The sequence below is a fragment of the Equus przewalskii genome, chromosome 21 (genome assembly GCF_037783145.1).
Source record: "Equus przewalskii isolate Varuska chromosome 21, EquPr2, whole genome shotgun sequence".
NCBI classification, from domain to species: domain Eukaryota; kingdom Metazoa; phylum Chordata; class Mammalia; order Perissodactyla; family Equidae; genus Equus; species Equus przewalskii.
This window is the reverse complement of record NC_091851.1, coordinates 3,949,415-3,972,146: the sequence shown is the minus strand read 5'-3', so window position 1 is coordinate 3,972,146 and position 22,732 is coordinate 3,949,415. Positions and strand designations below refer to the sequence as shown.

At 41.4% G+C, this 22,732-nt stretch overlaps 1 protein-coding gene across 2 annotated transcripts in view; it reads left to right on the top strand.

Annotated features, from left to right (window-relative positions):
- Positions 1-22,732, top strand: part of KIZ (kizuna centrosomal protein) — a 118,249-nt gene that overhangs the window by 54,550 nt on the left and 40,967 nt on the right. For both annotated transcript variants that reach the window (XM_070588594.1, XM_070588595.1), the window contains one exon: positions 16,059-16,163. In XM_070588594.1, coding sequence (XP_070444695.1) covers positions 16,059-16,163 — 105 coding nt within the window. The remainder of the gene's footprint in view (positions 1-16,058; positions 16,164-22,732) is intronic.

Genomic DNA, 22,732 nt, shown 5'->3' with positions numbered 1-22,732 from the left:
TACCCTCAATTTTTGTTTGATTACTTATTCCAGTTCCTAAATGCTCACATGTACATTCATGTTTTCATTCATCTTGAGTCAATTTTGAAAATGTATACTGTACTAGAAATGTTCTCTAGTTTCTTAGTACTTTTCTAAGTTTTCAAATTTGTGGACATATTTTATATCTTAGAATTTTAACTATTTCAATAATTATGTTTCCTTTTTTCATTCATAATTTTCTCTGCCCAGCGTTTTTAATCAATCAGTCTTGTGTGAGATTTTGTCTATTTTATCAATTTCTTCAAATAGTCAGATTTCATGCCATCTATTTCTTTTTGAAAATCTTGTTTCTTTCTGTTATTATCCTTATTATTCCCTTTTTACTTTGCTTGGTTTTACCATGTGGTTTTTTTTCTAACTTGAGTTGAATGCCTACTTTTAAGTCTTTCTCATTTTAGAGCATATGCTTTCAAGGCTTTAAATTGCCCTTTAAGTACTGCTTGACTTGCACCCCACTGGTTTTAACACATACTGTTATCACTGTCATTCAGTTTAAGTATTTTAATTTAATTATCTAATGGTTGTAATTATTATACTTTTTTCTTTGCCATAGGCATTATTTAGAAATGATTTTTTTGTTGTTTCTAAACATATTGGGGGAAAAGAGGATTCTCTTTTCATTATAGATTTCCAGTTTTATCACATTGTTGACAGAGAATGTATTCTGAACAACATCTGTTCCTTGGTCTTTCTTGATTAGCCACAGCAATGGCCAATTTTTATAAAGCCCATGTATGCTTGAAAAGAATGTATATTCACTCTTTGTTGGCAGTAGGGTTCTATATGTTTCCATTAGCTCAAGCTTATTAATTACATGATTCTAATTCTATGTATATTTACTAATTTTTGTTTGATCTAAAAGTTTCTGACCTTTCAAAATCTGTTGTTAATTAATGTTTTTACATTCTTTCTAGACTGTGTAAGTACCTTGGACACTGTATCTCCATTTATTCCCTGTGGGTCTGTTTCTGTTTTCTTTTGTTTCTCTTGATTTTGAATCACTCTGTCATGTTTTTCTCAAATTTCTGGCAGTTTTTGAATGGATATTGTGTAGGAGCATTTTTGGAATGATTTGAGGACGAGGAAGTTTTCCTCCTCTAAAGAGGATTTACGTTTGCTTCTGGCAGGCATCTGGGGCAGAAGCAATCCTGGATCCCTTTCATCCAGGTATGAGGATCGAGATGGTTTGGAGGCAAGCTTTGGTCCCTTTAAGGGCCACACTATTTCCGTTTCACTCTTATCTATAGGAAGTAGCCTGTTGAAGTTCCAGTTCAAAGTGTGAGTGGTTTATTAGGGTTCCTCTTCCATGGTAGACCTGGACTTCAGTTTTTATTCTCTGATTTTGTGGTATTCCCTACAGCTCCATTCAGCTTCTCAGACTCTCAGCTGCCTTTTCTGGAACTGGCACATGCCCTTCAAAGAAAAGGTGCCCAAATGTTAGGCTTATCTCTCTCAATTGCCTTTTTTTCCTAGAGTTTGATTCTGTAATTCTTCACTACCTTGTCTCTCTAAGCTGTCAAAGAGATATTTTTTATACTTTTTTTTGTTCTTAGTGCAAAGATAGACCTGCATTACCGACGATGCCATTATGAGAAGCAGAAGTCCTTGTCATATGCACTTTTTAAAACAAATTGTATTATTGATGTATAGCATACACACAGAAAAGTAAACAAATCATGAGTATACTGCTTGATTGATTATCACAGAGTGAACACACCCCATAACCCCTGCCCAGTCAAGAAATAGTATCAGCACTCCAAAGCCTGCCCTGTGTCTCTTCCTCCCTTCTCCCTCGTGGTCACTTCCAGTTGGCTGCTGCTTCCTTCTGAAGGCCAGAGAACCGGATGCCCTCTGACCCCTTTGAGTTTTAGTTATGAAATGCATAGCTTTGATGAAGTTATTTCTAATTTAGTTTCTGTTTTACCTTTTAAATCTATTACTGGAATGGTTTTCTCCCCTTCCATTTCATCTTTCTTTCCTTGTGATGAGCTCTCCCACGGCTTTTAACAATTTGTCTCTTTAGATTGTACATGATACTTCTTATTTTCCTATGTGTGGTTACTGGAAAGTTCCAAACTCATAACCGTCTGCTGACCTGTAGAATATGTTATTTCAGAATGTTATTATGTTTTATACGCATTTATGAAAAGTTATCCAGAATATGAACTTGTTCCCTTACGTTTATTTCTCGTGTCACTAAATTCAGGTTAGCTGTTACAAGCAATAGAAAACCAGAGTAGCCCTGGTGATTGGTTTGGCTGATTAGCTATCCAGATTACAGGAGAGGGCTCCAGTGTGAGCAGAGGCCTGGAGACAAGCCCGCATGGCCCTGTCTGGGGAACTGGGCATCTCCAGCTGAAGGAGTGGCTCATGTGGCAGAGTATAGCATCACTGCAGGCCAAGGGAACACATTCATGGGCTGCAAGGGTCTTTTTCTCATCTCTCCAGCAACCACTCAGTCCTGCTTTCTGCTGGCCCAGCCACACCAAGAGCAAGGATTCTGCTATTACTCATATTTATAAAAAGAAGAGGAGACATGCTAGGGGGCCAGAGTGACAGGGGTAGGATTGTCATTTTAAGATCCCTTCTTAAATTCTTTTCAATGAAAGGTAAATTTGAATTACAGAAAAGCCGTCCATCAGAGTTCTTTTTTCAAACTTAGCTTTCTGGCCCTGTTGAACATTTACCTATTAATTCTCTTGGTATACCAGAATGCTGTCTCTGCAAATAGCAGGAACATTGTCTCAAACTGCCTCAAACAATTAACACGTTTGTCATTTATTTCTGGAAGTCCAGGGGTAAAGCAGGCCCTGGGATTGGTTGATACTGCCCTTCTCTTTTGTCATCAAAGACCCAGGCCCTTTCCATTTCCCTGCTCTGTCATCCTCAGTGCTGACCTCATCCTTAGACCAAGAGCAAGATGGTGGCAGCAGTGCTCTTATGGACAGAATTGTGTCCCCAGAATTCATATGGTGAGGTCTGGACCCCTAATGTGATGGTATTTGGAGATGGGCCTTTAGGGGGTAATTAGAGTTAGATGAGGTCATGAAGGTCAGGCCCTCATGGTGGGATTAGTGCCCTTATAAGAAGAATCATGAGAGAGCTCTCCCTATCTCTCTGCCATGTGAGGACACAGCAAGAAGGCAGTCGTCTGCAAGCTAGGAAGTGGGCCCTCACCAGGAACCAAATTGGCCAGCACCTTGATCTTGGACCTCTCAGCTTCCAGAACTGTGAGAAGTAAACATTACTGTTTAAGCCACCTGGTCTATGGTATTTTGTTATAGCAGCCCAAGTTAATACAAGTGCCAAGAACCTCATCTGGACGTCACAAAGATAGAAAGAGACTCTCTCCTCTCGAGTCTCTTTGTTAGGAGCAAGGAAAGCCTACCGTAGACTGCTTCTCACATCTCATTGACTAAAATTTGATCACAGGCCCATTCCTAAGTTAATCATTGGCGAGGTTGTTATAATTGACTGAGACAAAAGAAGCTTTTTCTGTAAAGGGCCCAATAGTAAATATTTTAGGCTTCGCTCCTCTTCCTCCTCCCTTCCCCCATCCCCTTTCTCTCCCTTTTTCTGTCTTTAAATCTTAGCTCAAGGGCTGTGCAAAGCAGACTGTGACTGGATTTGATCACCCCTGGTTTAGACTAATGGTTTGCTGACCCCCAGCTCATGATCTACTAATCATAATCTACTCCTGAATCAGACAAGGGGTTACCTTCCCCTGAGTTATACCAGGAGGAGATTGATTCCTGAACAAAATTGAGATTCCATTAAAAGGAAGAAGGGAGCTGGACATTGAGTAGGCAGCCACAGTGTTGCTATACTTGGTTGAAAGAAGAGTTCACAGATGCAGGAAACAGCCAAAGTTGCTGTGTCTAAAATAGAACTCCACCCCAGCAAGATTTCTGACACATGACTCTGGTGGTTGAAAACCAAAACACTACATTCAGGTTTTCTGTAGTGAATAGATATTACTTTTATAATCGGAAAGAAAAATTAAAAACAAGCCCTCGAAACTGTCTTTTGGAAATATTCTAAAATTAGATTGTGTGATGGTTACACAATTCTATATTAATAAAAACCATAGACTACATACTTTAAATGAGTGAATTTTATGTTATATGAATTACATACCAGTAAAGCTGTTTCTTTTTTAAAAAAAAAAAAATCTTTTGAATTTTAAAGCTTAAAAACCACGTCCTGAAGCTCTGTGGTGCTTGCCCTGTCAAGGCAAGGGCACCTTTGGTCTTATGGCTGGTTTCACAGCTTTCACTGATGGCCTTGGAAATCTTCCTATAATGGGGATGCTTTTAATGACTTTTTTTTTACATAGGTACTAAGTATTCTTCTTGTCATACAAAGTATCTTATATTTTATAATCAAATGCTTACAATAAAAAAACTGATGCAGAAATAGGAAATTACTGGATATTTTTGTCCTTTTCACCTCTTTTTAAATTTTATTTGCTCTTTGTGTCCATTAGGATTCTTTCTGTTGTAAGTATTTACTGGATTTAAACTGCTTTAAGTCAAAGGGAACTCTACTGCCACATGGCAAGAAATCCAGTGGTAGATGGTCTTTGGGCTGGCTTCACCCAAGGCTCAGATGATGCCACTGGGCTCTGACTCCTCTTTCTCTTTTTCTTGGCTCCATTTCCTCTGGATTGACCCAGTTCTCAGGCCCAGCAGCTGGAGGCTTTTGTCCAGGCATGCTGAGCCAAAGTTTCTCATTGGCTCTGACCACATCATGTGCCCACCTGCTCCACAAACACTGTAGCAAGGGGAGGGCACCATGGGCTTATACCTGGACTCCATGCTTCACCTTGAACCAAACCCAAGATAGATGGATTACGATGGAGTAATGGTGGTTCATCAGAGCAAAACAGATCTGTTACCGATTGAGTGGCAAACCTCCACATTTTCCTTCTCTCTGTACCTGACTTCACTTCTCCATTTTGTTGTCCATTTTATTTCTTCTCTTTCAGTTCCTTGTGGCTCATCTTCCCTTTTATTCTCTTTAACTTATATTTCTCACCTTTGAAGAACAGTCTTTGAGCTCTTGGTAATAGCCTTCTGGAAAAACGAAATTTGTTTTAAGTTGGGATTTGAAAAGGAAGATTTGAGCTTGATAACTGAGTGGACAAGCTTCTATTCAGTGAGGGCTTTTGTGAGGGAGTGTGTGCAGATAGGCCAAGTAGGTAAGACAAGAAAAAACTCAAAAAGCAAAAAGGGAGACCTTAATATGTGTTCTTGTACTTTTGTACTGAATCTATTTTGAGTCTCAGTTGGGAGGCTTATAGTATTACCTTAACCTACAAGGGAGATGTGAGGAGCAATGCTGAATCCCCTTTCATGGCCTTCAAGTAGTTGTCTAATTTCTTCTATTTTCCTTTGTCAGCGTCGGTGCATTTTAGTTTGATTGTCACTATGGTGGCCCGGAAGTGTGTTTGAATCTGCCGCTTCAAACAACGCCGGATCTGTTTTCTCTGAGTGCGGTGATTCTCAGACAGATGCCAGCAGAATTATTCTGCACTTGAGTAAAGTGGTCTTTTCCAAGTTTGTAGGGAAATGAATCTTTGTAATTTTGAGAACTTTCTCAAAATCGTTTTAATAAAACTTTGGTAACCTGCTGTAGCTTGCCTACTAGAAGAGAAAATGAATGAGAGTACCAAATGAATAATAATGAAAAATGTGAAATCAGCTGGTCTTGTTAGCTTTGATAGATTGGTTTTTTATCATGGATGTTTGTGTTAGTGGTGTGATTTTTATATTGTATCTGTATATTCATTGTCCGCTAGTAAAAATGTTTCTAATTTGCATGATGAAGCGAAGTATATCAATACTTCATGATATTTTACAGAAAGTTCTATGAATTTGAGGTGTTCTGCCATATTGAAAAGCACTGCTGTCCAGGATAATTGAATCCCTAAAAGCATTTCCAGTGTTGAGTCTGGGACCGATGGTCCTTACTGAGCAGCAGTTATCTATTATATCGATATCTGCTGGATATGGTTGTTTTGGAGCATTATTACATCTGTAATCATGAGCACAGTTGAAACTGGTTTCTACTGTTTTGAAAAGTGTGCTTACCCAGAATTGGGGATGCCCTTGTCTGGTATCCCCTGAACTTTCACACTGATGAGAGAAGCCTTCCCGCCTGGCTCCTGGGGTCTACCCAGGAGAACGTTTCCTCCTAGCTTGCATTCTGCCTGCCTTTCCTCCACAGCGAATCCATTTATTCATTCATAATGATGATTTGTTATCATTCACTTTCTTGTGTCTTCTTTTTGTCTTTGGCTTCCTTTTAGCAGTTTCTTGGGTGAATGAGTATTTGAATAATAAATTGATTCAGCTTCTTCATTTTAATATAGTATTGACCCTCTAAACGGCCCAGTAGCAAACCAGCACAGTCTTGTCAGCAATTCTCTTTGATTTCGACCATGTTCACGTAACAGGAGGCAAACTTTAATAGCCAAGTTGTTCGGTCCCTTTCCTTCAGGCACGTTCCCTGGGTGCTGCCACTCCCATCTCATTGTCATCATGGAGGTGGGCCCAGAACACTGGGTCAGAACTCAGGGAGAGGCCTGCCTTCACATCTGAGCTTCCCCTCAGTGGAGGGTGTCTACACTAGACCCATTCCCATTCGCCAGAGTTAATTGGCCTCTAAGGAGACTCACTTATCCCAGAGAAGTGACATAGTAACTTCTTTCAGAGTCTGAATGTTGCCTGAGCCCTCAGTGAGCCCATCCACCATCCCATCATGCCTTCTGGTTTCCCTCTCCCCTGGATCCTGTGGGGACCTGAAATTGGCCACCCCAAGATATGTCTCTTTGGCATCAGGATTATTTGAGGCTGATTGCTTTTGATAAACTGGGACAGGGAAGGAGGCTCTGAGGAATGGAAATTGCCCTTTGTTAGGACACATTTACATTTGTAAGGTAAATCTCTGTCTGTAAAAGGTGCCTCCCTCTCTGTACCAGGAAGAAGAAAGGAGATGACCTTCTCTCTAGAAACTCTTAATCAATACCAAAGGCAAGGACTTAAAATCTGCATTTTATTGTGCTAGTCTGGTAACCTCCTGTAACTGACTTCCCTCCCCCTCCCAACGTTGGCATTTCTTTAAGGATTAAGCATCTTTCCTTAGGCTAGGAACTGATTGCTGCGCTCACCTGTGACCTCCCAGCTCCAGACGATAGACTTGCCTCCTGCTACGCCCACCGAGATAGCAGACCCACTGCCTGCTGTGTCCATCAAGTGCTGTGCCGACAGGGCAATCTTGTGACTATTGTGGGAGGGACGTTTCAATCACATGTGAAACACCCTGTTTGGGGGTATATAACTACTATGTGCACCCCACTTCTTCGGTGCCCTTTCTTCCTTCGGGAAGAAAGGCCCCGGGCCATGGTTCCTCATAAAGCTTTGTTTAATTTTCTCTTGCTATTCTGTCTCATGTGAATTTAATTCGTTCTCCCGCCAGACGAACCCACATTTGGGGAGAGGAAATGTCCTGCCTCCCCTACAATCCCCTCATGTGGTGTGACCTTTGCCAGCCCAGTCTGAGCCTCCTTGTCTCTTCTCTTACAGACGCATGCGTGCACACACACACATATGGAGACAGACAGACATGTAACAGCAAAAGTCTAGTGTTTTGTTTGATGGTCCTCCATCAGTCCTTAAGCCCCAGCAAAGATAATTCTCCCCTGACAATATCAGATGCCCTTTTACAAAAAGCACCCTCTACAGTTTAATTATAGAACCAATTATGGTAATATCTAATAAACAGAAAAAATGTATTATGTTCATAGTATTTTTTAAACTTTGTCAGAACACAAGGCCTGATTGTATTACATTTTTGAAAGGCATAAAGTTGTATGATAAGACCTTTACCCTCCCTGTTCTTTTTGGCAGCAGATATTTAAAGCCAGGTCGCTTTAGGTGACTGGCTCCGTAAATCTGTTTTAACCACCTCAGATTGGAGAGTACAGCCAGCACGCTAAAGACAACACCCTTCTGGTGACACGTCTCTGCTGATTTAAAAGAAACCCAGGGAGCAAGAGTAAATGTCTCCAGTGTTCACCTTCCCCGCAAAGAGAATTTTTATCAATCTGGGTGTTAAGTTTGGGATCCATAGAGTTATCAAGGAGAAAATTGAGAACACTTATCCATTTCAAGGACTCTGCAGCCATCACAAATGACTCTCGGCTACTCAAATCTCATTATGGGTTCAGGCTGGTTATCTCTGTTTAAGGGTGGAGGGAAACACCTATTATAAAGTCTCTCAGGCCTCCCCGCACCTCATTAAGGAACTTAAAAAATAAAAAAAAAAGGAAAAGTGGCATGGGAAAGTCGTCCTGAGAATTAAAATGGAGCAGAATGATGAGGTCTGTTTTGAGGCCACAGAGAGGGAAAAGGCAAGGGTTTTGCTTGTGCAGCCTCTGCCACAATAAAGAGGACCGCAACACGGACGGACTGTACCCTACAAAATGTCGCCCATAATTCAAGCTGTCAGCCTAATCCCGCTGTTTGCAGGTAGAGAGAAGGAGCCCTTGTTTCCTGGGTGAAGAGAGAGCCTTGTTTGCTGACCTCTGGTCCGCAGCCTGCCGCAGACCGCCCAGCTCTGTTGGCCTTTGTGTCGCTGCCCCCTCCTTCCCTCCTTTTTGGCATTGTGCTCCCTTCGAGTGGCCCCCTGGAAGGGACCACCCAGGGGGCTGCACAATAGGGACTGAGGTAGCCACCAAAACATAGGTTTTTGTAAGACAGCCCATTAAAAGAAAAATACTGTTTAACTATGTATGTGTTTGTCCTTTCTACAACTGTTTTGTGTGGCAAACAAAACCCCATATACAGACCTCACTGTGCCCGCACATACAGCTGTTCCAGCCATCGGGTGTCAGGCTTGAGATAGTCGCTTCCAGTTTATTTTCCCAGGGCACTAATTCTTGATGCAGTTTATATTTACATGTTTGGATTTATGGTCAGGAAACTTGATATCAAAGTAAACAAAGTGCGCTCGCTTTATGAAACTAGTTTATCAATAGCCCTCAGAGTTGGTGGTGTTGCTCTTGGGTGAAATTTGTCTGTAACGCCACTTAACAAAAGCTAGCAGCCGGAATTCAGTTCTCAATAGCCATTTACACCTCTGTAAAAGGATTAGCTCTCGCCGATTGTTATACTGTTTAAATCTTAATTTGCATCTTTATGGAGGTAGGGCTTCCACAGACCTCTCGGGTTCCCTGTTGTATTTGTGTACCTGTCTGTGGGAGGTCACTGGAGGTTTTCTCTTACTGGTGAAGGTGCTAAATTGCTTCAGGATGACCAGTAATCTACACAAATTGAATTAGCTGTCAGGGTTTGACTGACAGCAGCCGCTTTGGTTCGTTAGTTATATTTTGTAGCAGTTGTGGTCCTTGAGAGTTGGGTACATGAATGCATTGTTACTTCTGTTTAAACTTAAGAATTCTCATGGGTCTTAGGAGGATTTTTAAATGTTGTTAATTGTAACCAACAAATTTCCCTGGGAAGTAAATGTGAAAAAACAGAACCAGAACATGATAAATGTGATGGTTTTAAAAGTAATCTTTTCTATCCAGACCATGTGTTCTAAGTTTAAAGATCAAAACCTTCTTATGTTTCTGTTGGAGGGTGGGGTCAAACCCATGAGAAGGAAGAAGTTGAGTTTCTGGGCCAGTGTTCAGCAGGCAGTGGAATTGGAAGCAGAGGCTGGTCACATTGCCCGGTGCCCACCTTTCTGTGTAGGGGCTGTTCCTAAACTCCATGCTCAGAACTTATGGACCACCTCCACGGAGGATGCCTTTTTGTTGTAGCTCATTTAGAAACACAATTTCTTTCCCTAAAACTTTTTTCTGGATGTGACTAACTATGGTGCTTTGTTATTCTTCAGTCTCATTGCAAATACAGTAAGCGTATTTTATAAAACTTTTTAGGGCCCGGCCCTACGGCCAACTGGTTAAGTTCACACGCTTGGCTTCAGTGGCCCAGGGTTCTGCTGGTTCAAATCCTGGGCGCAGACATGGCACCACTCATCAGGCCATGCTGAGGCGGCGTCCTGCATGCCACAACTAGAAGGACCCACAACTAAAAATACACAACTATGTACCAGGGGACTTTGGGAGAAAAAGGAAAAATAAAAAATCTTTTAAAAAAACTTTTTAAAAGTGACACTACATTATGTAAATTATGATTAGTTATGGTCAGTGATTACCATGCCATTTTGAGAGTGTTATTCCCTGGGGAAAATAAAACCTGGAAGTCAGGCCTACAGTACTGCACCAGAAACACGTCAACTCTAAGATAACAGCTGCAGCACTGTGTGGACGTTACCTAGTGGGGTTAAGGAAAAGTTTATTTTCTACAGCCCTCCTACAGGGTTATTTTTGCCAAAAAGTAATTCTCAGTTTGCAATGCTGAGAGAAAAAGCATAGTACCTTTTCTCTCTTCCTCGCTTTTTAAAAGAAAATTATACCTTCATTTGAGTGTTCTCTTTAGCCTGGAGTGGAGTTGTTTTCTTTCAAGTTATCTCCTAAATTCTGTGTGACTGAAAGATGAAAATGAAGCTAGAAAGCAATTACTTTAAATTTGGCCCCCCAAAATTTATTTATTGTATGCCTGCACTGTTGCGTAAAATAAAATGTGCCTCTTTAAAATGCCTTTTGTGTTTCTAGTGATTATGTTACCGAAACCAAAGTGGGCTCCCTCCTGGCGAATTAAATAAGACTCTTCACCACAAGTAGTTGTCTCACAAAATAAAGTATATTTTGCAGCAAATAGGAGCCCATGAGGAATCATTTCCAGAGTCATGGCATCCCGACCAAAGGGAAGCAGGGACATTTATTTCAGATGGGAATGAATATTCAAAAGGGAGAGGAGGGTATTCGCTTGTGCAGGCTCAGTTAGAAAACATGCTAACATATGCACTACAGGTTACGGTAATGAGGCGTAAGCTCCTCCTGGAGAGATCTTAGCATTAAAAATAAGGCAAAGGTCATAGGCGTAAAGTAGCTTTTGTGATGAGGCTTGGTCTGATTCAGGGTGGTTGGTGATTGCATCTCCTTCACATAACCAAAGGAAAACAACAATTTGGAACAACAGTTAAATGCTTCCAAACCCACGCTTGAGTTCCTTGGGGCAACTAGTGGGTAACAATTACTTGTCATCCATCAGATTTGTCCACTTGCTGGATTTGGCAGAGACAAACTGATGGTAACGCCCAGCATGTTGGTGCCAGGCCCCTCCGCAGATTCCCCAGGAAAGACTGGACGTGGGCTTGTCAGACTGATGCCCCTCCAGCTGGAATTATTTTGGTAGGAATGCAAATAGAAGACATGAAAGAAATTGAGGCCTTGAATTCTAAAATAGTATTTTTATAACACAGTCTTTCATCTTTAGCTGCATAGTGTTTGAATTCCTTAATAGAGTTGTTTTCAGCAAAGGACTGATGGATATTTTGTAAACTAAAGTAAGGTATCACGTGGGGAAATAACTATTAGAAATCCTCAGCGCAGACCAATTCGTCTTTTAGCCAGGGAAGGTTCTGAGTTAATCTAGAGTAGTCCATAAGCTCAGTCAATACTTGTGGCCATCTTATTGATCACTCATTGCCTAGCCGTGGAAGCCCTGGACTCATATAACAACAACCGTATAAAAACATACTGTAAAAATAGGTGTCATGAATTTCTCTAATCTAGGTTTAAAATCTTGGCCTGTCATTCATCACATAGTGTTGTTAAGTGTGTCTTCAGTATTGTGCTGAGTGTGACATGAAACTTAAAGTAAGATAAAAATTCAAAAGTCCAGTTGCTGTACTCAACAAGCTTTTGGTCTTGTTGAAAAGACTAGACAGACATGACATAACTAGAGAACGGTACACTGTAGGAGGTTGTCTGTCTTGTGCTAAAGGAATTCAGGGGTAAGAAATATCCTTATGAATGAGGTAGTCAGAGAAGCCCCTAGATAAGTATGAGATGAGCTAGTCTAAGCAAGCCTGATATTTGGGCTGATCAGATTGGAAGAGAACAAAGGTTATCTGGCATCTGTCCTGACTGGACAGTCAGGTATAATTGAGCACAGGCATACCATGGGGGTGGGGGGGGGGGGGATGCAGATACAGGCAACCAAGAGTGCGTTGGCTGTAGAGAATTTATAAACAGTAATAAAACCGCTGAACCTATTTTCTCTTGTCAGCATTCCTGAGAATGGCACAGAGAAAATAGCCCTCCCTGGAGGGGGGCTGCTCAACACCCTGCCCGCCCCCCACCTTGGCACCGCAGCCTTAGTGAGTGTCTGCTGACTTCCACTCCTGCACTGGTGTTCCAGAGGAGGTACAAAAACATCAAGCCTCTTGGTACCACCTGGTTCAGGAAGCGAGACTAAAGGCAGTCTGAGCCGGAGACCTCAAGCCTGCAGGCCAGCTCTGTTTGTCCAGCGTAGCATCAACCTTATTTTGAAATAGTGGCCACATTTTTAAATTTGGGAGATGTCATACAAAATAAAACTAGCAATTGTGAATTTCTAGCTTCTCTTGAAAACCAGGAAGACCTGCATCACTGAGATACATTCCACAGTGGGAGGAGAGTGACTGGCCCTTTGAGTGAGGTACATGCCCCAGTTTTTCGCAACCCTACCCCACCAGCTGTCGGCGCTTGACTTCCTCCCGGCTGAGTTGTGAATGACTGTTCTCCCCCTCTGCCACCCGTACCACTGCTGTCACACTTACACGCTCTTCCCCTGCCATCTAGAGCACAAGTTCAGTGTTCTGGCTGGGCTTAAGCTTCAAATCTCTGCCCTCACCAACCACATCTGCACATAGCTGCCAGGCTAACCCTCTCAAAAACACTACTTTCAAGAAACCAGCTGTAGCTCAGAAATCCACAAGATTTATTACTGTTTTCTCACCAGAGTTTCATATTGAATTTTATTTCCCATTACTATCCCATCACCACCAAGAGCAACCCCCACCTGGCCACACTGGTGTCCTTGCTGGTCCTGCACCCCTCTTACCCTGGCATTTCCTGTCACCTTTGCCTGTGCTACCCCTTAGCTTGAAGTGTCATCTCCTCCCCCGTCTACATCCTGCCTGGCTGAAGTTCCTCCTCTGTAGTCAAGCCCCTGTGATGCCAGGGAGCTCTCTGCCTCTCTACTGCCTCACAGCTCCCGATTGTCTTCCCATGATGATGTGCTCTCCTTTGCTGCTCTGAAATTGGCTCACCTCCGGTGGGCCTATCTTCCTCTTCTTAAGGGCAGGTGTTATTCTGTGAATTAACTGGTGACAAGATAAAGCCTTCCAGGAAGAATTAGGACCCATATTTTGCCTAAGGAAAAAGAAGTATTATAGGTACTATAAGTCATATAGGTCAGGAGTCTGGAAGGCTTTTTGGGTTTTTAAAAATTTATTTTCAAATTATTTTCTTGAGGTCATATTGGCTTATAACATTGTGTAAATTTCAGGTGTACATTATTATGTATCAGTTTCTGTGTAGACTGCATTGTGTTCACCACGAATAGTCTAGTTTTTATCTGTCACCATACATATGTGCCCCTTTACCCCTTTTGCCCTCCCCCGACTCCTTTCTCCTCTGGCAACCACTAGTCTGTTCTCCTTATCTGTGTGTTTGCTTATCCTCCACATATGAGTGAAATCATACGGTGTTTATGTTTCTCTGTCTGGCTCATTTCGCTTAGCATAATACCCTCAAGGTCCGTCCATGTCGCAAATGGCATGATTTTGTCTTTTTTTAAAACTGATTAGTATTCTTTTGTTTATATATACCACATCTTCTTTATCCATCATCCGTTGATGGGCGCTTGGGTTGCTTCCACATCTTGGCTATTGTGAATAATGCTGCAACGAACATAGGGGTGCATAAATCTCTTTGAATTCTTGATTTCATGGTCTTTGGATAAATAGCGAGTAGTGGAATAGCTGAATCATATGGTATTTCTATTTTTAATTTTTTGAGAAATCTCCATACTGTTTTACATAATGGCTGCACCACTTTGCATTTCCACCAACAGTGTATGAGGGTCCTCTTTTCTCCACATCCTCTCCAACATTTGTTGCTTCTTGTCTTGTTAATTATAGCCATTGTGACAAGTGTAAGATGAAATCACCTTGTTTTGATTTGCATTTCCTTAATAATCAGTGATGTTGAACATCTTTTCATGTGCCTGTTGGCCATTCATGAACAAAACAAAAAGACAACCCACCAACTGGGAGAAAATATTTGCAAATCATATGTCCAACAAGGGGTAAATTTCCAAAATATATACAGAACTCATACAACTCAACAACAAAAAAACAATCCAGGGGCTGGCCCAGTGGTGTAGTGGTTAAGTTTGCATGCTCTACTTCAGTGGCCTGGAGTTTGCAGATTCAGATCCTGGGTGCGGACCTACACACTGCTCATCAAGCCATGCTATGGCAGCATCCCACATACAAAATAGAGGAAGATTGGTATGGATGTTAGCTCAGGGCCAATCTTCCTCAAGCAAAAATAGGAAGATTGGCAACAGATGTTAGCTCAGAGCCATTCTTCCTCACCAAAAAAATACAGACAAACAATTCAATCAAAAAATGGAAGGCTTTTGGCAAGGGAGCTCAGGAGTGAAGGACCCAAGAAGGATCTGGTGGCCCAGAGGGACTAAGAATCTCAGCCTTAGAGTTTAGACAAGAGCTCAAGACTTGTCAAGGAAGTGGGGCACCAACAGGGTGGCCCAGAGTCCAGAATAGGGCTTGAATCAGGGGAGGGGGAGCATTTATATTTTTTGCCCAAGATGAAAGCCTGCTTCAGAGTCAGCGTGAGCCTGAGCCTACACTTGCCATTCACCCTCCAATGAGACAGAGCACATCTCTTTCATCTTTGTGATATTAGTCACATGGCCATCAAATAGAGCCAGTAACTTAACCCACTGTTGTACTAATTACAAATTAGTAATACTTTGCTAATTAACATATTGCTTTCTAAGTTACTTCGTTTTCTTTTTGGAGTACATGTTGAATATTCCCAACTACATATGTCATCAGCTTTTATAACGTAGAAGTACTGTTTGTCTTTGGTATCTTGTCCCATAGCTTTTTAGAATCATGCTTTCCCCCACATAGACATTTTTTTAAATTTTTTCTTGCTGGGGAAGATTTGCCCTGAGCTAACATCTGTGCCAGTCTTCCTCTATTTTGTCAGTATGTGGGCTGCCAGCACAGCATGGCCGCCAAGAGAGAGGTATAGGTCAACCCCCAGGAACTGAACCTAGGCCGCTGAAGCAGAGCAAACTGAAGTTAACCACGAGGCCACTGGGGCTGGCCCAAATAGACACTTATTTAAAGGGGCTTATTAACCAGTCTCTTTGGGGGCTAGTTTGATACTGTGACAGACCTAACGTAAAACAGCAGCCAAATCATTAGGTTCGACCAGTCCCCCAGTAGACTGGAAATAGATAATGAAGGCTACATTTCTCTTTCCTTGCCTCCCTATTCTTACTAAAAATAGAGAAAATTTTATTGCAGTGGGATCTGAATGGAGAAATAATATTTTTCTGCATTCAGAACTGGAGAACATAACCAGTACTTCAGCCAGCAGTGTTCAATTTCTTAGCACTGACAATTTAAGTAAATTTCACGTGAGTTGTGGAGAGCTAACTTTGTTGTGATTGACAATATAAAATGAGCCTTTTCTGCTGTTAAGATTATGTAGCACTCCCATCAGTCAGGTGGAATGCGGAGTGCGGTTGCACAGCTGTGGACGTGAACATCATTAAAGTCTTCAAAGGGTTAAAAGTTACTTCCGCTGATGCGTTTAAAACTGCCACATACACGCAAACAAGTTTTTCGAACTGCTCCATCTTACATCTTTGTCGAGAGACAGTCTAGTTGCTGCATTTTTATGTCTAGATTGTATTACAGATGCATTTCAATAAACCGTGAAGAACCACTGTGGCTTCTAGAAGCTGACCAGCTGTGCTTAAATAAACATCTCATGCAGCACCTGTTTTATTTTCTAGGCTCCATAGTCAGAATGACATTCTGAAAGAAGACCTTGAAGCCTGTGGAACAGCTGCCCTTCACCAGCCTCCGAGACTCTTACCTGGAGGTGGGAGTGTTGAAAAGTAAGTCAGGTATTACTGTGGTGAAATTGCTGCTGTGGTAGGATGGCCATTCTCGTTCCCACATGCTTCCAAATGAAAACAAAACTCCAGTCCACTTGGTCACCACTAGGGTAGACACTTGCAGTTGTCAGTTTAACTTTTTCATGGACTTTACCATTTACTTCTTTGTAACTGTATGTTACAATCATTGTTTAGATAGATCCACTCAGTCCCTACTCATAACAATGTGTTAAGGGCTTACTTGTGGGGAGGGAGCACAGGTAGCGTTTGTCTGGAATATCAGCATACCTTGGTGAATAACCCAGGATATACTCCAGTATAGCCACCACCCTAGAAGATGTCCTTGGCAAGTCCAGACCCCAAATGAGTTCCTCAATTTCCAAGGTCATGCTAGTGATACAGGCCCCCAATCTGCAAGTATGGTCCCTGGACCAGCAGCATCAACAAGACTTGGGAGCTTGTTAGAAGCACATGTTCTCAGGCCCCACCCAGGACGCACTGAATCAGGAATCTGGGAGTGGGGCCCAGCCATCTGGGTTTTACTGAGCCCTTAAGAGAACTCTGCTCAGGTTTGAGAGTCAGTTCTTCAAGGATATGCCTAAAATGGCCGTAAAGCTGGGATGAGAGAGAGGGTTAATTATTTGCAGCGTAGTTGGCACATATGAACCATAATTCTTGTACATCCTTCCTAAGTCAATCAGAAATCTGTTCCGTACCCTCTCTGCACCCTTTAGGTAGTCTGGGTTTCTTTTCATAGCCTCAGGAGCTTTGTGGCATCTGAGCCTCTTACTGAGTTCATAGAGTTACAGATGTGTGATATGTGTAATGGTCTGTCCAGTACTGGCACTTGGTCAGTGTCTAATTCATGCATAATTGTTGCCAGGGTCCTAACTTTTATTTTACGGACTATTTCCTCTTATTAAAATACATCCCCACTGTTTGCTAGCAGAGAACAAGTTATTTCTTGAGCGTGGTCAGCAGATGAGTGTCTGCAAAAGCCCATCTGAAAGGACCTTGTCTGGCAGAGAGAGTGAGAGGGCCTTGGGTCTGGGTGTCTTATATCCGACGTCATTTTCTTTACCTTCAGTGTGCCACAGAGGCTGTTTTATGTTAATGACTTTCTTCAGAGTAGAATTCAGCATAAATCTATTGTGTATTAGGTCCCATCAAGGCATGAGGAGAAGTCAGGGTAATGGTTTCTAAAAGGACCTTGTCACAAGAAAACTTGGCCAATGTTGTGGTTCCATTTAACAGACCACAAGATGAGGTTCACAAGTCCTTAGTGTGTTTACATTACTGTAGGGGAGGAAGACATTTCCTCTTCCCAAATGTGGGTTCGTCTGGCCGGAGAACGAATTAAATTCACATGAGACAGAATAACAAGAGAAAATTAAACAAAGCTTTATGAGGAACCATGGCCCGGGGCCTTTCTTCCCAAAGGAAGAAAGGGCACCGAAGAAGTGGGGTGCACAGAGTGGTTATATACCCCCAAACAGGGTGTTTCACATATGATTGAAATGTCCCTTTTACAATAGTCACGAAGCTGCTCTGTCAGCACAGCGCTTGATGGAGGCGGATAGGTCTGCTGTCCCAGTGAGCACCGCGGGGTGGCAGGTGTGTTGCCTCGGCCTGGGGGGTCACAGATGAGCTCAGCAATCGGTTCCCAGCCTAAAGAAAGATGCTTAATCTTTAAGGAGATGTCAACGTTGGGAGGGGGAGGGAAGTCAGTTACAGGAGGTTACCAGACTAGCACAATAAAATGCAGATTTAAGTCCTTGCCTTTGGTATTGATTAAGAGTTTCTAGAGAGAAGGTCATCTCCTTTCTTCTTCCTGGTACAGAGAGGGAGGCACCTTTTACAGATAGAGATTTACCTTACAAATGTAAACGTGTCCTAACAAAGGGCGAGTTCCATTCCTCCTTCCCTGTCCCAGTTTATCAAAAGCAATCAGCCTCAAATAATCCTGATGCCAAAGAGACATATCTTGAGCTGGCCAATTCCAGGTCCCTACATTACCTTCTGATCTGAACTAGTGATCTCCAAACTATGGACAATGCTGGAAATGACCTTCCTGGTCAGTAACTTTTCAACCTAAAGGAGTAAAGGGCAATGCAAGAAAATCCTCTTTGTGTTTTATCATATGGAATAAAAAACAGCACTTTTTTTTTTTTTTTGAGGAAGATTAGCCCTGAGCTAACTGCTGCCAATCCTCCTCTTTGATTGCTGAGAAAGACTGGCCCTGAGCTAACATCTGTGCCCATCTTCCTCTACTTTATACGTGGGACGCCTACCACAGCATGGCTCTCAAGGGGTGCCATGTCCAAACCTGCGATCTGAACTGGCAAACCCCGGGCCGCTGAGGCGGAACATGTGCACTTAAGTGCTGCATCACCGGGCCAGCCCCAAAACCAGCAGTCTTAAATACTCCTTTACAAGGCAGTGGAAGAAGCTGTCTGGGGAGAATCTTTCTGCGCTCTCTAGGTCGTTTGGTGATTATGTTATGTGAGGCTCTTTAGCCAGGCCCCTGTTTCTTTCCCACTGCCTTTTATATCTGTTGATATACTATTTGGCATAAAGCACAGTTGTGGTATGTAGCATAGAAGGCATATATGCATTTATAATTCTGTGTGCAAACTGACTTATTAGACTAAATGATTCATTGTGTGACTCTCTTAACCTAGGCTGCCAAACTGTGATTGTGGGTGATAAGATAAAATATCTACATCTACTAGACTAAGCATTTGTTATAGTTCCTCAACATGCATAATGGAGCGTTGATTTCCATTATGAAAGCTTGCATTTTACGTGACTATTGATATACAGTTTTGTATAAATCAGCCTTCCTTAAGAAATGCTCCTTCTTTATGACCAACACAAATTTTAAAATTAATATCTGGAGGCTTCAAGACTGTTTCTTTACAACAATGATTTTTTTAAGCCAGATAAGGAAGTCAGGAATGGTTACTAATGTCAGCGTTATGTTCTGTTGCTATTAAGATTGCCCTGTGTGTTGTGACTGGGGATGCTGTTTAATGGGCACTAATTGTCACTGGTTCACTCTCTAGCTTTGGTAAAGGTGCCAAGTGTTTATATGACCTTTGAGAGAAAAGCAGTCAGGTCTTTAAATACAGATTCTTTCTAACAAGTTTTAATCATGGCCACAGGCTCCCTGCTGCCGTCCTTGCTCTAGCCGTCCCCTGACCCCTCAACTCCCAAGAGTCATCGCTGGCTATTCCCCTAAGTGAAATATTCCTCTCTGCTTTGTGATCTCCCCTGGACCAAAGCAGTCAACTGGTCAACTTGACAAACTGTTTCAGAAACACACATTTGGAGAGAATGGTCTACTTTTGTTCTTTAGTTGTTAATGACACTGATGTCATAGAATTCTAAGCCAGGCAGAGTGGGAAGGCTCTAGCAGGTTATGAACTCCTTAAAGCCTATTGCTGTGTTTGGTGTGGCAGCAGCCCTGCTTGTGCCCCTGCCCAAACCATGGCAGTTGACATCTGTCTCTTTAGTTTAATCTCATCCACAAAATGGAACACCTGCCCCACAGCGTACGCTAAAAGCTGGTGTGAAGATTTCTCAATTCCTGCTCACAAAGAGAAGCAACTTAAAAGAAAAAAGAACAAAACTATTCCTGTCATCATTATTGATTTTTGTTATATCAGAGATTAAATGTTCAAAGACCTTCATATGAAAGGTTTATTATTATTAGGTGGAGGACCAAGTTGTTATTTTACACAATCATGAATTACTAAAATATGATTCATGTCGTTTGGAGTAATTGATAAAAAAAAAAAAAACTTTGTTCATTATTGCCTTCTGGAAAACATAAAAATGATTACGTAGTTTTATCGTACATGAAAACCATATTGAGACTACCCATTATGTTATTTTTTTCCAGGTGCCACTAATTAATTGTCTCTTATTAGTGTTTACTTTCAGAAACAGTTGCCCAATTGTGGTTTCAAACTCATGCTGAAAAATTGTCAGCTTTAATTATTTGGATTACAATATGTAAAATCCTCTTTATTTTAGTCTGCCTATTATGTTCAGAATAAAATTCAGGGTACTTATTACTTTGTCTGCATTTAAAACTTTAGTCAAACTACCAATCTGTTATAAATCAGTTGTAGTTAGGAAATGCTGGTACATTTGTTTAAATGCAGTTTTCTGATTGGAAGCCATTCCAAGTATATAAAATTAAGCATAGACTGTTTAAAGTCTATTCTTTTATTAATTTTTAATTGAAAGAGTATATAATTTAGCTGACGTCAAACTTTGTTTTTTCTGTGTGACATTGATTTTATAAATTTTCCAATGTAAAGTGGACAAAAGAGGAGAAAAAATTCCTTTAAATCCTTTGTACTACTTTGTAAATTTTCTGACTTCGTGTGTTTATGTAGAACCATGGGCAAGACTTCATGCAAGGGCAGCCATGGCTTTTGTACTTCTTGCCCAATCTGTCCTGAAATAAATCTGCCAGAAAGCCTGGTTTTGTGCTTTACGTGTTGGCTTAGCTGTCCAGAAGTCACAAATTCTAGATGCTGTGTCTCCTTCCATAGCTCATTTGCTATTTGACCCCATGCAAGTCAGTGAATGGGTTTCATCCTTTTGTGAAGTGCGTATAATAGTTATAGGAAACCTTAGCTAGTTCTTTAATAATGCCAGGGCCCAAAGGACGGTTATACTTGGTGGGGATATTAGTAACCAGACTTGCCTTGGCTTTGCCTCTGCAGAAAGTCACTATGTATATCGGTCACCAGAGAGACTGGTCGCTGATAATTCAGTCTATGCCACTGCTTTAACTAATGTTAATTTATCCTACTTCAACTTGTTTCCAAGTTTAATTCAGCCTAAGTAAACATCCTTTCAGGCTGCAAACACAATTGATTTACTCATTATGAGAAATATAAAGGCTGAATGGACTAGAATTTGCTGGTAGCCTGTGAGTGCATTTTCCCAGTAGGGAAATCTATTGTGAAACCAAATGTACATGCAAAGGTTGCTTCATTTACATAGGATCAGAAAAAAGGAATTAGGTGGCATTATGATGTTGGTGAGGTCTGGACAGAACCAAGAAATGCAAGTTGCTGAAGGGGCTTTCTACCAGGCCAGCCAGAAACCTAGAATCATTCTGGGAAGGTTTTAGGTAAGTTCAAGGATCCTGATGACCCATCCCACTTTATTCAAGTCTTGGGAAAAACTAGAGTTAGGTCAGGCAAAGGTTATGACAATTAAGGTTTATTAAAGAAGGTTCTGAATTGTACCTAGACTTAGTTTTTTTCCAAATATTTTATTATGAAAATTTACAAACATACAGAAAAGTAAAAGGAACTGTACAGTGAACATCCAACCCACCACCCAGATTCTACCATTGACATTTTATTGCACTCCCATGTGTCTCTCTTTCCATACTTCTATCCATCCATCAGTCACAATCTATTATTTTTGTGCCTTTTCAATTAAGTTGCAGACATTAGTATACTGTTCTTTAACTTTTTACTTTGAAATTTTTAAAACATTCACAAAGGCAGGTATAACAGCATAATGAAGTACCATGTACCCATCACCCAGATCCACCAATTGTCAACATTTGCTAGTCTTGTTTTATCTTTCCCTCATCCACACTTTTTTCTTTGAGTATTTTAAAACAGACAACATATTTTACTTATAAACACTCACAAATACTTATATCTCTAACATATGAGGATTTAATACATTACCATTTAACAAGATTCTTTTTTTTTTTTTTTGTGAGGAAGATTAGCCCTGAGCTGACTGCTGCCAATCCTCTTCTTTTTGCTGAGGAAGGCTGGCCCTGAACTAACATCCATGCCCATCTTCCTCTACTTTGTATGTGCGACGCCTACCACAGCATGGTGTGCCAAGCGGTGCCATGTCCACACCCGGGATCCAAACCGGTGAATCCCAGGCTGCCAGAAGTGGAATGTGCACACTTAACCTGTGTGCCACCGAGCCGGCCCCTAACAAGATTCTTTACTTTATCTAATACCTATTCCCTGTCAGTTTGCCTTGATTATCTCAAAGAAGTCTTTTTACATTTGCTTTGTTTGAATCAGGATCAAAATGCTATTACCTGTAAACTGGTGGTTCAATCCAGATACACGACTATATTCCAGCCCAGTTATTTTGGCAAGACAACATCATAGTTGATGCTTGCACTTCTTATTACATCTCCTCAGGCAGCACGTGGTGTCTGGTTGTCCTGTTGTTAGCGGTGCTGAGACTGATCCCTGGGTTTGAGCAGCGATAGACTAATGCTTCAGTATGGAGTTTACTGTTAGGCAGTTTTCACCAAATTATGATCATTTCCTAGATGCATTCATTAATTTGAACTTACGAAATGCTGCCTTTTCTAATTCATTAATTTCTTCTTCATTTATTGGTTGGAAGAATTTTTCCCATCATCTACTTGTTAATTGTGAAATGTGTTTTTTGACCACAAAGGCAGGATAAATTCTTGATTCTATCCCTTTACTTACCAATTTTCAAAATAACAGATTGTTGCCCTAGCAACCTCCAAAGGTTGGTTGGTTTGTTTATAT